Source organism: Triturus cristatus, chromosome 5_1 (genome assembly GCF_964204655.1).
Source record: "Triturus cristatus chromosome 5_1, aTriCri1.1, whole genome shotgun sequence".
Lineage (NCBI taxonomy): Eukaryota > Metazoa > Chordata > Amphibia > Caudata > Salamandridae > Triturus > Triturus cristatus.
Genome location: NC_140587.1, coordinates 364418357 through 364432180, shown reverse-complemented (window position 1 = coordinate 364432180; position 13824 = coordinate 364418357). Strand labels below are relative to the sequence as shown.

General features: G+C 43.5%; 1 protein-coding gene across 2 annotated transcripts in view; it reads left to right on the top strand.

Moving 5' to 3' along the window:
* The window catches only part of LOC146830894 (fibrocystin-L-like), a 1907335-nt gene that overhangs the window by 640772 nt on the left and 1252739 nt on the right, over positions 1–13824 (top strand). For both annotated transcript variants that reach the window (XM_085605084.1, XM_085605082.1), the window contains exons 17-18: positions 1930–2053; positions 2444–2587. In XM_085605084.1, the coding sequence (XP_085461210.1) occupies positions 1930–2053; positions 2444–2587 (268 nt within the window). The remainder of the gene's footprint in view (positions 1–1929; positions 2054–2443; positions 2588–13824) is intronic.

The following is a 13824-nucleotide window of genomic DNA, read 5'->3' as shown; positions in this document are numbered from 1 at the left end:
CCAACCCAAGCAGCCACTTACACACCAACTGACAGACTAATACAATCATTCATGCAGATTAGTCAGTCACCCATGTAATAGTAAAACACATTTAATCACTCACTTATACAGTCACTCATACACCCAATCATTCTTCAATACACCTTGGTGTGTCTGTGTGTGTGTGTGTGTATATATATATATATATATGTCACTGACCATGTCATGATTGATATAATATGTGATATCATCAGCAGTGCATTGTGGGGGCACAAGTTTTAGTTAGCTGGACTAACTATAACAGCCAAATTTCTCTGGTTTTATAAGAGTGAAATGTCCAACTAACTATAACCTCCCCGAAACCTGTGGTTTTTCAGTGAATTTCTAAGGTTTTTTAAATGCTAATTTCTAACTATGACGTCCTTGAAACCTGTGGTTTTTTCAGTGAATATATATATATATATATATATATATATATATATATATATATATATATATATATATATATATTATTCTTAAACTTCTTAGAAACACTCACAGTCACTTGATGGTGTCATCAGTGATGTATTCAATGATGTCAATTTATTTGAGATATCATCAGTGATGTCACTCACCATGTCATGAGGGATGTAAATTGTGACGCCATCAGCAGTGCATGTCAGCCTACCTATAACGTCCCTCTAACCTTTGTTTTTTTTTTGAAAAAACCCACACAAAAATAAATAAATATATCTATATATATATATATATATATATATATATATATATATACATATAAATATATAAATAATGAAGAAAAGATAATAAAAACAGAAAAAGTGATACAAAATATATGTATATGACTGACCTGTCTTCACAAGTCTAAAGTATATAATAGACATGCTCAATGGAATTATTGATTGTCACTTGAGCGCGAAGGAAAAAACATAAAGGATTAAGTTGCGAACATGAGTTGGCAAACAAACATGCTCCCAAAAGATCAATTATGTATTTGAAGCACCAGGAGGCTTTATACAAACAAAGGGATAGACAGGGAAACAAGCGCACTACTGGAGATACATATAAAGATTAACAGAACCACATGAACAAAGTAGTAATACGAGCTGAAATTGGACACCTTTAGTAACAAACAGAAAACATAGTGCACAGTTAAAGATATGGAGTACCCGACAGTGAAACAATTACTTATGGTTAGCACTTATCTTTGCAAGCAGCAATTAATGAGGCGGAGCTGACACTCCATGGCTCTTACATATCTTCTATTTCTATTCTGTTATGATCTCATTTCCTGCTTTGAACTGAAATGCATAATGGGTATTGTACTAAAAAGTTGTGAATAAAGCAGTGAGGAAATAGACTGTATATTATGAGCCTCCACCTTGTAATAAAATTGATGTTCTAAGAGGAGATGAGATTTGCGTTGAAACAGATGTCCAAATTTAGCTTACTGAGTATGTGTTTGTTGGTGTTTGTGTGTTTGTTCATGCATGCATGTGTATGTGTGTGCATGTGTGTATGCCAATACATGCTGGTTTTAGGCAAATCTGACAAAGCAGATAATTTAGAGAGGATCAAAAAAATGTAGGTATTTTTGGGGAATATGAGAAGGAAGAGAGGCTAATCTAGGTGGACCAGGAGCAATGCATGTCAGGATAGAAATGGTGAAAAACCTCTATGACGAAGAGCTGAAATACTTTCTACATTGAATCAAACCAAGAGTTTGATCGAGCTGTACAATAAACCAAATTACTAACCATGTATTATAAAACTCTTGAAAAACATTGAGAAGGAAGAAGTAGATACATTTAAAACGTTGAAGAAGTGAAGGCAGGTATAATAACATGTAACCTGTAAACAATGCAAATATTCTCTTATCATAACGTTGATGAAGAAAAAAACTAGAGTTGGATGATAATAAAGTATTAACCTATCATTGTACTTATTGCTTAGGTAATAACCTTGGAGAACTGGACGATGACTAATGCCACTGAAGAAGTCCAGGAAATCACCATTTCCTGTGCAAAATCATGTTCATTTTTCCATTTTGCACTTATTTATGATATGGAAAAAACAAGTATGTACTCAAAGTGAAAGATTATATTTAGTACTTATTACTGATAAATTCAGAGTAAATGTATGATTTCTGTATATTGTTAGTACTGTTCCTTTATGATCAGCTTGAAGGAAAATATTTTTTGTCAAACTCTTTATAATATTGCACATTGATTTGGGTGTGTTTCCTGACACAAAATAAGCCTATTGTTCCCAAATCTCTGTTACTAGGATAAATTGTGTTACTATGGAAGATTTCATGGCATTTGAGACAGCGATTCATGTTATTTACAGGTCTACTAAATTATTGAAAGTACCCAATACTAAATATGTAAAAAGAAAACATTTAAACACTATGAATAATTATGCATTTATATTTATAATTCATCTATTTTTGCACTTTGAATCCTAGTTTCTCTGTCAGCTGATGCCTCAGGCTCTGAAGTGCAGTCTGCTTTGAATGACCTGTTCTCAATAAAACCAGATACAGTAAAAGTTACGAGGACTGATGGTATTGACAAGCACATCTATACTGTGACATTCCACTCACACAGAGGTATGCAAAATGCCACCATACTTATCGGCGACTCTACTGACTTGCAATCTACTGCATGTGAGACTCTTCTAATGCTCCTGTACTGTTTTTCCTATTCAACATCACAAAATATATTTTGTAGGACAAAGTATCAAAACATCAAGTGCTTTTAGAGCCCGATTGCACCAACTATGTATTCTTGTTTAGTCACCTGCTATTGCAGAACACTGTTTGGTAGTATGTAAGCCACTTCAGGTGCTTTACACTGAGCTATTTAAGGCCCATTTCATATGGTTTATGGACTAGTGGCTCTATCCTTTTTTAGCCATGCAACAAAGTAACTCTTCTCTTTCTTTACTGGTCTGAAAATGTTGATTTTCTGCTTCCACAGTCATCCAAATAATACCTATTTCACATGGTCTGAATACCCAAACTATCAAAAATAAATTGGACAAAACATAATCTATTTAAAAAATGAATTGAATGAAAATGGGTTTTGTAAAGCGCTCTAATACCCATGTGTCTTAGCGCCAGTCTATCACAGATTGGTTTGTACCATGTACAGTAATGCGAAACTATGAATTAAAAAGCCATGTTTGAGATTATTTCGAAAAGAGAGCAGAGATAGACTGGTTTTAAACAGGTAGCCGCTCTTCACTGTGGGGGTCTCTGCAGCTCGCCATGCTTTCCCGCAATTTGGTCCAGGAGGACCACAACACCCAGTAGGTACAGCGCGCAGAAGCACTAATAAAGGAAATCGCCGGCCTGCTGTGCCTGTAGCCGCTCTTCACTGTGGGGGTCTCTGCAGCTCACCATGCTTTCCCACAATTTGGTCCAGGAGGACCACAACACCCAGGAGGTACAGCGCGCAGAAGTGGTCATAAAGGAGGTCACCAGCCCACGGCGCAGGACGCACCCGGGCCACGCCTGGGTCAAGGGCGGGCCCGCCAAATACCATCTGAGCCCAGAAGAGGCTGGGCTGGACCCCCGTCTAACGCCCTGCTTCTGACCTAAGGTACTTTTCCTTCTCTCATTTATCTCTGATTGGTTATTTGACATCATGGGGAGACGGAACTTCCCGGTAGAGAAAACAGGGGGTGGGAAGGTAGAAACACTTCATGTGTTCCTGTCAAGAGCTGCCCCACATACTCCATTAATACAATTGGCCTCATCTGATGACCTTCCGCCTGGCCAACGGGAGCCTTCACCCACCATTCAATCGTCCCCCATTTTTAATTGGAGGAACTCTGCATTATCATCCCTCACCAATTCTGCAACCAATCCCCCAATAAAGCGATGCATGGGTCATGGGGCCGACAAGTCCAAACCACCCAAAACTATTCGAGCTACTAAACCCTGGGCTGCTTGCGCTAGGACAGTCACTTCAAATACTCCAATAACATCAATGCCTTTAACTGCTAATGTCTCACCTTGTGAAACAGTCTTTGATAAAGCTTTCTGGGCAGAAGTAACTAAATATATGTCCACCTTACTTGATCCCATCATGTTGAAGCTAAATAAAATTGAAGAGAGACTTGCCGGCTTAAAGGCCCAAAACACATCTACCCCCCTTCTAATGTCGACCCAGTCTGCTGACCTTCCATCTGCAGCCATGGATAAGCCTGAATCTGATGCGCATGCCAGTTGGGGTATACGTCCCTGGGTATTCTAACATGGACGTATGTGCGTGGTGGATTGGCCCCTTCAGCCCACGCCCAACCCACTGAACAACTGGAGGCTCAACATCCAATGCCCCTGGGCAGAAGGGACAACAATCACCAGGTACCCTGAGGTATGGGTGAATCAACATTGGGACCTTATCCATCAGTAATCCAAGACCCCCCCCGTGGTAGCGGGGGTCAACCACTTACAGAAAGTCCTTCATCTTCCATCCGCAGCTTCCCCCTCTCTGCTGGTCCTGGCAAATGTTCCTCCTCTGCGGGACCAGCAGCACGAATCCACCACGCAGTTAATGGATAAATGTCGGCACTGGCTATCAAATCGTCTCATGGACTGGGGCATGGGGAGTCATCAGCTAGCTAATAAGATCATCATGGCGAGGAGAGTGGGGTGGGTTGGTAATACCATCAACTCCCTTGCAGGAGACTGCGTGGTGATACATTTTAATAAAGCCCACTTCAGCACCACTCTTCTTAAAATTCTCCACAGAACACCTCCTAGGAACACACAGATAATTCCTTTAGAACTGGAGTACTTCAATAAGCAGCGTTCACCCACCAGGAATTGACCAGAGAGGTGGGATAAGGCCAGCCATATATATGCCGCGATACCTGGATCGTGTGAGCACTGCCTTGGTGGTCGGGTTATCCAATAAATGTATTTCTCTCTCAGAAGTGGAAGCTTGTGATTGACTATCAATATCCATCTACCCACCAGTCCTTATACCAGCCAATTTAGCCCCTGGCCTGCAGGTGTCCCCCATTTCCCCCCCAACCCAGGGATCAGAAGTTGGAAATAAGGTCAGTCTGGCATCATCGAATGTGGCAGGGATTGCCTCCAAGGCAGGAAATGCCGAGTGGCAGAACTACTGGCTAAGGTTGGATATTATCTGCTTCCAAGAAAATGGGCTAAGGACCCAGTGTTTTTTTTAGGTACCGTCCATTTCATACACCAGCGGTGTCCTCAGTGTCAGGTCGAGCTAAAGGGGGATTATTAACTTTAATCTCTAATGCCTTACCTTTTCAAGTAAAGCAGGTAGGTGCCCAGAATGACGACTTCCAAATTCTCCAATTGGAGCCCATAGATGACGGCCATTGGATTTTTATTAATTGTTCTGATAAAGAATTTAAGGGAAACATGAAGCAAGTGGCAGATGACTTAAGCAATGAGCTAGGCTCACTTAATTCACATACACACAACGGCCCATTTAGCCTAATCTGGATGGGGGATTTTAATACACATTTGTGTAAGTATAATGAGGGTAGGGAGTGTGGGACAACCCCCTCCTCCACTTTACATACAATGAATATGGTGACACACTCAACAGATTATTTTACTCGAGGCACCTGATTGTAATTAATAGTTCAAAGACTGGCTAGATAGAGAGAACATTCAGGAGGAATAACTGCAAGTCCACAATCGATTTTGTTTTAGTCTCCTCTGCACCACGAGAGAGTGGACCACTCAACCAACTTGTTCACATGCTATAGCGATCACGCAATTCTATATATCCATCTAAGCCTCCCTCACAAAAAGGAAAAGATCCCAACAGGTAGCGGACAATGTTGTATTATCCAGAAACAATGGATACCAACTAAAAAGTGCACAGGTTGTGAAGCAGAATTTGGCTCTGGCAATAATAGCCCAAGTAAGGTACAACATCCTATACTGCCTGGCCGAAGAGTCCTCTCCCCCTCTGCTAGTTACTCAGTTTAGAACCTTATTAACAAAATTAAAAGTCACACTTACCCGACACAAGCCAGCAAGTGATTTACACCTGAGTCGTTGGTTCGATACATAATGCTCCATAGCAAAGAGATCCCTTGTTAGTGCTTTAAAATTCCAGCCCAGAGACCCGGCTTTGGTAAGATCACTGCAGAATCAGTATAAGCAGGCTAGAAACAAACGAGTAAAGGATATAAAGGAGAAGGTCTGGGATGACCTCGAAGAAGCCACCAGCCCAGGAAATAGTAGACAGTTTTGGAAAGTTATAAATGCCCCCTAGTTTAAAGACACAAAAGACCCGACTCTGGACACACATGTAGAGGAAGAGGCGGGGATAGAGCATTTTGAAGGTATTTTCTGACAAAAATCTACCCTGGAGCCACCACAATCTGACTGAGCCCCACTGCCCATAGAACCCGGACATTCTTGTTACAGGAAATCAGAATAGGGTTGGAAGCCTGCACCCCGGGAAAGGCCCCGGTCCCCGATGGGGTCCCAATTGACCTTTTCCAGGACAATTGCGATATGTGGGTTCCCCTAATAACAAATGTCTTCAACAGCATAGCGGTAGAGGGCCCCCTCCATCCTGGAAACACAGTGTCATAGTCCCAATCTTCAAGAAGGGAGACAGGGGCAGTCTGAAAAACTATAGACCTATCTCCCTTCTGGATAGAACTGATAAACAAATGGGCCGGCTATTATTAGCCAGGCTGGAGGACTAGGCACTGAAAAAAAACATCTTAATGCAGGCCCAGTATGGCTTCCAGAAAGGGAGGGGGAAAGTGGACGAATGTCTCAACCTCTCGCTCTGTATAGATAAATACACGAAGGCTAAAGGTGGAATGTTACACATGGCTTTATGGACTTGTCAGCTTCCTTCCATTGTGTGTCCCATCAGAAGTTGTGGCTTACGATGGAGGAAATAGGGATTGATCCCCTGATCATCCTTTTCATCCATCAGCTATACGCCAATGCTACTGCCTGTGTGAGGTATGGCTTAAATTGGAAATGCACGCGATCGTTTAAAATCGAGAAAGGTGTCAGGCAGGGATGTGTCCTCGCCCCGTTTCTTTTTTCCATCTACACCAATAGGGTGGAGGCAGCCCTGTCTGGCTCGACCCCAGACATGCCTGGATTTGACAACACTCCCCTCCCAATATTGGCTTATGCTGATGATGCAGTGCTAATTGCTAGGGCAGGGGTAGCTGTCCAGAGCCTCATAATAGCATATGCCTCATTCATGGCCTCCTTAGATCTTTGAGTTAATGAAACCAAATCTTTCATCATTATAGCTGGAGGTGCCAGAGGTGCAAAATCCCCTTACTTCTATCTGGCCACACAGAAAATTTAAGTGGTTGACTCTTTTGCATACCTGGGAGTTCTGTTCAACTGAAAACAATCTTGTTCGAAGTTGGTGGCAGCAAGAGTCCTGGGTATGGAAAGAAGCCTACAAGTTATAAAAGGCTTTACTAAGAAGCTGGGAGCCAGCCCTCTGGACACGAATAAAAACATTTACTAAGCTAAAACAAAGGCGGCGGCAACCCACAGGGCAGGAGTCTGGGAGATGGCCCACGTTGATCAACTGCAGAGAATGGAAGATACCTTTTTCAAGTCCAGGGTTTCATTACCACCTTCATCTTCCAATTAAATTTTACAATCTTGAATTAGGGTTTCCCTATTTGTCTGACTCTATTAGTCTGGCGCAGATTCTGCTGTGGCTCTCTATTTGGCGACGGTCAACAGTTAACTTAACCCAACGTATAATTGGTGACTGCCTGAAGCTGGAGGGTTGTAGCAGGATTGGATGGCTCAGATATGTGGAATCAGAACTAACTGCTATTGGGCAGGAAGTTTTGTTCCTGGACCCTGCCTCTTGCAGAAAGGTCCTTAAACAGAAAATATTTGAGCTATATACGCAGAGGGACAGTTTTGTTTGCAGGGAAAAGAATCGCCATTAAAAAATGCTCACTGCTTAGGCCCTTGCCCCGCCAAGATCTGGGGAAGATTATTCTTACCTCTCACGAATCACTATAGTCCAGCATAGATTTATTTTGTTGCATTTCCGCTTGCGCTTCATTTCTTTGATGCTTGGATTTCCAGAGAGAAAGTTCAAGCATGCAGACCTGAGTCTATGTCCCTGCGACAATTTTTCGCCCCAGTCTGAATTACATCTGATACTGTTTTGTAAGTTCTACAAAAGTGAAAGAGAAGTGCTTATACTCCCTATTTTAAGGTGTCATATTTTTTACCAATGTAGGGTGGCACTGCATTTTTTCAAATCTTTACCCAATTCCTATGTCTGCTTCTCGGTAGCATCATTTCTGTGGGCCTGCATGAGAAAAAGAAAGTTGATGATTTTAAATAGTTTTATGGCTTTTTACAATATTTGTTTGATATGATGAAATTATGCTTTATGATCTATTTGTAAACAGATCGAATAAAGATTTTAAACAAAATGAAATGAAGTGAAGAGGTAAGGCTTTCTACTGTTTAGTTGAACCATAGATAAAGCTACTTCCGCCCCAGTAGACTCATTTAAATTTGGGTGCTCTAAGGTTGACTGCTGAAGAGGACGATGTGTCCTAGAGGCAGTGTACCTAACGAAATTCTTTTTAAAAATGGTATGGGCCCTCATCATGTAAGCCTTGAAATCTATTCTCTTTTGTACTAGCAACTAATGAAGATCCACTAGGGCCTTAGAGACCGATTTGTGTCTGGGTATTCCAATCAAAAGGCGAGCAGCTGAGTTCTGTAAGATCTGTAATTTATTGACCAGATGTTTTTGTAGGTTTATGTACAGATCATTACAGTAATCAGTTTTAGAAAGAGTAAGGGCAGTTACTTCTAGTTTCCTTAGATCCAGTGGGATAAAAGGAAGAATCTTTCTCAGAATTTTTAAAGTGGAAAGTCACTGGAGGTAATTGCATTTACCTGCTTGTCAAGGGACAGATTATTATCAAAGATAACGCCCAGATTAGTCACTTTTCTACTGGGATTGGGACCAAACCAAGATCAGATGGCCACCAGTTGGGGAACCAGAGAGAGATATTGTTTCCCAGCAGCAATACTTCCATTTTCAGTTTTTAGTTTCAGGCAATTATTCAACATCCAGCTATTGACTTGTTGCATACAATTATGGAAACTGGCTGCTGATTGTTGGTGATTGCCAGAAATTGAAATGATAATTTGAGCATCACCAGTATAGCTGGTGACCGAGAAATCCAGTGTTTTTTACCAGGATAGCTAGGGGAGTAACATGTAAATTAAACAAGATAGGGCGCAATGAGGAGCCCTGCAGAACGCCACAAGGGAGAAAGAGTTAGAGAGAAAGTCGTCCATGGAAACAGATTGTACTCTCCCAGTGAGGAAGGAGGATAGTAAGGCTAGAACTGAGCCACTGAAACCCAAGGATTCAATACAGTCAATTAAAACCATATGATTGACTGCTGAAAGCAGCTGAGTGGTCAAGTAAAAAGAGGGCTGCTTGATTTCCCTTATCCAGTCAAGCGCTTAAATCCACTGTGGGCATGATTGAGGCTGATTCCATACTATGCTGGCCACAAAACCAAAATTGAGAATGATCAAATAGATTGTTGGATTACAAGAATAGGGTCAATTCTTTATTGATTGCCTTGTCCACAATTTTTGCAGGAAAGGGGAGCACCCAGATCACGCAATAGTTACTCACCGCTGAAAGATCCAAGTGCAGTTTGTTTAGCAGAGGTAGAATTGAGGTGACTTTCAGGTCTGCAGGAAATGAGCCCTGCAAGAACATTTCATTAAAAATTGGGGTTAGTGAACTGGCTACAGTGACAGATACCGACGAAAGAGTAGCCAGGGCGTAGGGATCCAATGTAGACCCGGACCGATTAGCACGGTTTAAGTCCTACACTTGGTATATTGATAGTGAGGAAAAAGAAGAGACGAATGAAGGTGAAGCAGCATGTGGGCTCTACAGGGAGATCTGAGGGGACTCTGGCCCTGAAGCAGGGCTCATAGTTCCATGTATAGTGGATGGAGATTGGCCTGGAGAGCTTTAGAAGGTGGTAAATATGTCCAAAACTTTTTCCTGAAAAGCTAGTGTGATGATGTGGCAGAGAGACTGACTGCTTTCAGTTTTATTCTAATGGAAAAAGTTAGCCACTTTCTTGATCAGGGCAAACAGTTCTTTATTGGAGTTTTTTGTCGCAATATATTTAAGTGAGAAATATTTAGATTTATATCAATCAGGATCTGGGCCTTATATTCTGCAATTTTTTGTTTACATTTTTCTTTTTCCAAGGGGTCACGATTGAGTCTCAAGAGACGCTCCTAGCATCTACACGTCTGCCTCAACTCTCAGAGGTATTGGGAGAACCAAGTTTGAGAGGGAGTTTGCCTCCTGTTACAAAGGCATTTACTTGGGGCTAGATGATCTACGGCTGAGGCAAGCCAGGCATTATAGTCTAAAATGGCCTGGTCTAAGTTACTATTAGAGCAGCCCTGATTTTGTGGCATGGGTGTTAGGTTTTAGCCACACTGGGGTTGAGTTCATTGACAGGCTATGGGTCAACGTTCAGACGGAACATAACTGCGGCGTGATCCGACCAAGTCAACGGTACTGACTCCGAAAAGGCTATTGCAGGTTTGTTGGAAAAGATGCCGTCTAGAGTATGGCCGGTGCTATGTGAGGGGGCAGTGACCCTTTGGCTTAAGCCAAGGCTATTTATAAGGTGAATCAACTTTGCAATGTCTCTATCTTCCAGATTTTCTAAATGATAATTAAAATCTCAGAGTACAGTAAAATCCTCGAACTTGACCTTAGTGTCCAACACTTGGCCAATATTGTCAGGGAGTTTGCTCTAGATCCAGAGGATCGATATAACAGTAGCCATTAAAGGAATAATGGTCATTAAGAATGCACTTAACAATAAAGGCTTCCAAATCTTTGGAGGAGCAAACACTTGAGCTTGTGAACTTAATATGTTGCTTAAACACAAGTGCTAACTCATACAAGTTATTAGATACCTCACAGGGCATTAGATACAAATATTAAAAATCTAAATAAACCTAACCACAGGTCTGTCCCTGGAGAGAAGTTCTTCCTTAATGTAAAATACAGTGGTTGCTGTACCCTGTGGAATCTGAAGCCTAATTGTAAGTTGTTAGGCTGGCCCTTTTTGCAGGTTTATCCCCAAACCTTTTTCCTTTTGCCTCCTATTTTTCAGACCCTGTTTTTTCTGTGGGCAATAGGATCCTTGGCACTTTACTACTGCTGATCAGTGCTAAAGCGCTTGCTCTCTGTATAAATTATGATATGATTAGTTTTCCATGATTGGCATATTTGATTTACTGGTAAGTCCCTAGTAAGGTGCACGTTGTGTGCCAGGGCATGTAAATCAAATGGTACTAGTGGGCCTATAGCACTGGTTGTGTCACCCACATGAGTAGCCCGGTAAATGTATCTCAGACCTACCACTATATTGTCTGTGTGCGTAGTTTTAAACTGCCATATCGCCCTGGCAAGTGCACCCACTTGCCAGATCCTAACCTTCCATTTTCTTACATGTAAGGTATCCCTGAGGTAGGCCCAAAGTCCCCTCATGGGCAGGGTGCAGTGTATGTGAAAGGTAGAAAATGTACTGGTTTGTGTGACATGTCCTGATGGTGAAATACTGTGTATTTCGTTTTTCAGTGTTAAAAAGGCTTTCTGTCCGATTGGCTATCATGGGAGTTGCTTTTGTAACATCTTACAAGTATACCTTTCCATTGGGACAAGATCAAAAAATTGAGATTTTGCTCTCTGAACTCAGAATTTAATCACACGCAATTTGGTAAAGGTTGTTTTTGAATTGTGTGTTTGAAAATGCCACTTTTAGAAAGTGGGCATTTTCTTGCTTCACCAAACTCTGTGCCTCTGACTGCTGGTGTATTCACTGTCCGAGTTTGGAGTGACAGGGGCTAGAGATGTGCATTCACTCTAGACAGTCCCAAGGGGGGGGGGTTGAGGTGTGCCCTGCCTTGCTTGGGTGGCTCGTTGCTGGGCTGAGTAGACCTGGTCTGCATTTAGAGTGGTGGGAGGAGTTTGGCTAGCAGCTGAATAGGCTGTGTCTCCTTTTCATAATGCTATCTCCTACTCCTGTGGTCATGCTGAACCAAGGAGTCCAGGACTGGTTTGGACTGGGTCAGAGACCCTGGCCACAAGGAGAACAATGACAAAATGGGATATAAGTACTGAACCTATGTTAGAAATGGGGGTCTCCAGTTGGCAATGTCTGGTGCCAATGTCCATATAGGGACGCTTCTTCCTAAGTCAGGGCAAGCGGGATACCCCCTTTGAGAACCCCTGCTCAACCCTGTGGTAACGTAGCAGGAGCAGTTAGGCCTTTCTCAGAGGCAGTGTGTGAAGCATTTATGACAATGTACAATGATGCAGTAACGACACCACAAAAGGGACACAACTCAAATAGGTATAGAAAAATAATATCTTTATCTAAGGTTCAACTCAAGACTCTCAATGCGTTTCAGCAACTACAATGCACGTAAACTAGTAGAGACTCAAAAGGCAATAACGTATTCACGAGAGCGTGACACTGACTGAGTTCAAGGCCGGGGCCTACACGTCCAGGTCTTGGCTGCAGGGGTCCACAGCGTGCATCCACAATGATTCGGGCACTCGGGGGCAGGCGAGTGCAGGCGGGGGCAGGCGGGCTCTCAGTGGAGGCAGCACGCGGCTGCGGCGGCCCGGGCTGGTGGTGGCGATGACTCTTGTCTTGCAGCACCGTGGCGGGTTCCCAGTGGCAGCAGCTCTCTCTTAGCTGCAGCAGCCCACGAGACGATAGCAGCAACCCTCGACAATGGTGAACAAGATGCGGGCCCACAGCGGCAGCAGCTCTCTCTTAGCTGTGGCGGCCCACAGGACGAATCGCGATGATGTAAAGTCGGCAAGAGTGCGGGCACTAAGCGGCAGCAGCTCTCTCTTAGCTGCGGCGGGCCACAGAACAAACCACAATGATGCAAAGTTAGCAAAAGTGCGGGCACTCAGCTGCAGTAGCTCTCTTTTAGCTGAGACGGCCAACAGGATGAATCACGATGCTGCGAAGTGGCAAAGGTGAGGGCACTCAGCGGCAGCAGCTCTCTCTTAGCTGCGGCGGCCCACAGGACAATCCACAATGATGCAATGTTGGCAAAAGTGCGGGCACTCAGCGGCAGCACCTCTCTCTTAGCTGCGGCGGCCCACCGAACAATCCAAAATGATGCAAAGTTGGCAAAAGTGCAGGCACTAAGCGGCCGCAGCTCTCTCTTAGCTGCAGCGGCCACAGGACAAATTACGATGATGCAAAGTGGCAAAGGTGTGGACATTCAATGGCAGCAGCTCTCTCTTAGCTGAGGCAGCCCACAGGACAAATCATGATGAAGCAAAGTGGCAAGGGTGCGGGCCCTCAGCGGCAGCAGCTCTCTCTTAGCTGCGGCGCCCCACAGGACGAATCACGATGATGCTAAGCGGCAAAGATGCAGGCACTCAGCGGCAGCAGCTCTCTCTTAGCTGCGGCGGCCCACAGGACAATCCACAATGATGCGAAATTGGCAAAAGTGCGGGCACTCAGCGGCAGTAGCTCTCTCTTAGCTGCGGCAGCCCACAGGATGAATCACGATGCTGCGAAGTGGCAAAGGTGCGGGCACTCAGCGGCAGCAGCTCTCTCTTAGCTGCGGCGGCCCACAGGACAATCCACAATGATGCAAAGTTGGCAAAAGTGCGGGCACTCAGCGGCAGCAGCTCTCTCTAAGCTGTGGCGGCCCACAGGACAATCCACAATGATGCGAAATTGGCAAAAGTGCGGGCACTCAGCGGCAGCAGCTCTCTCTTAGCTGCG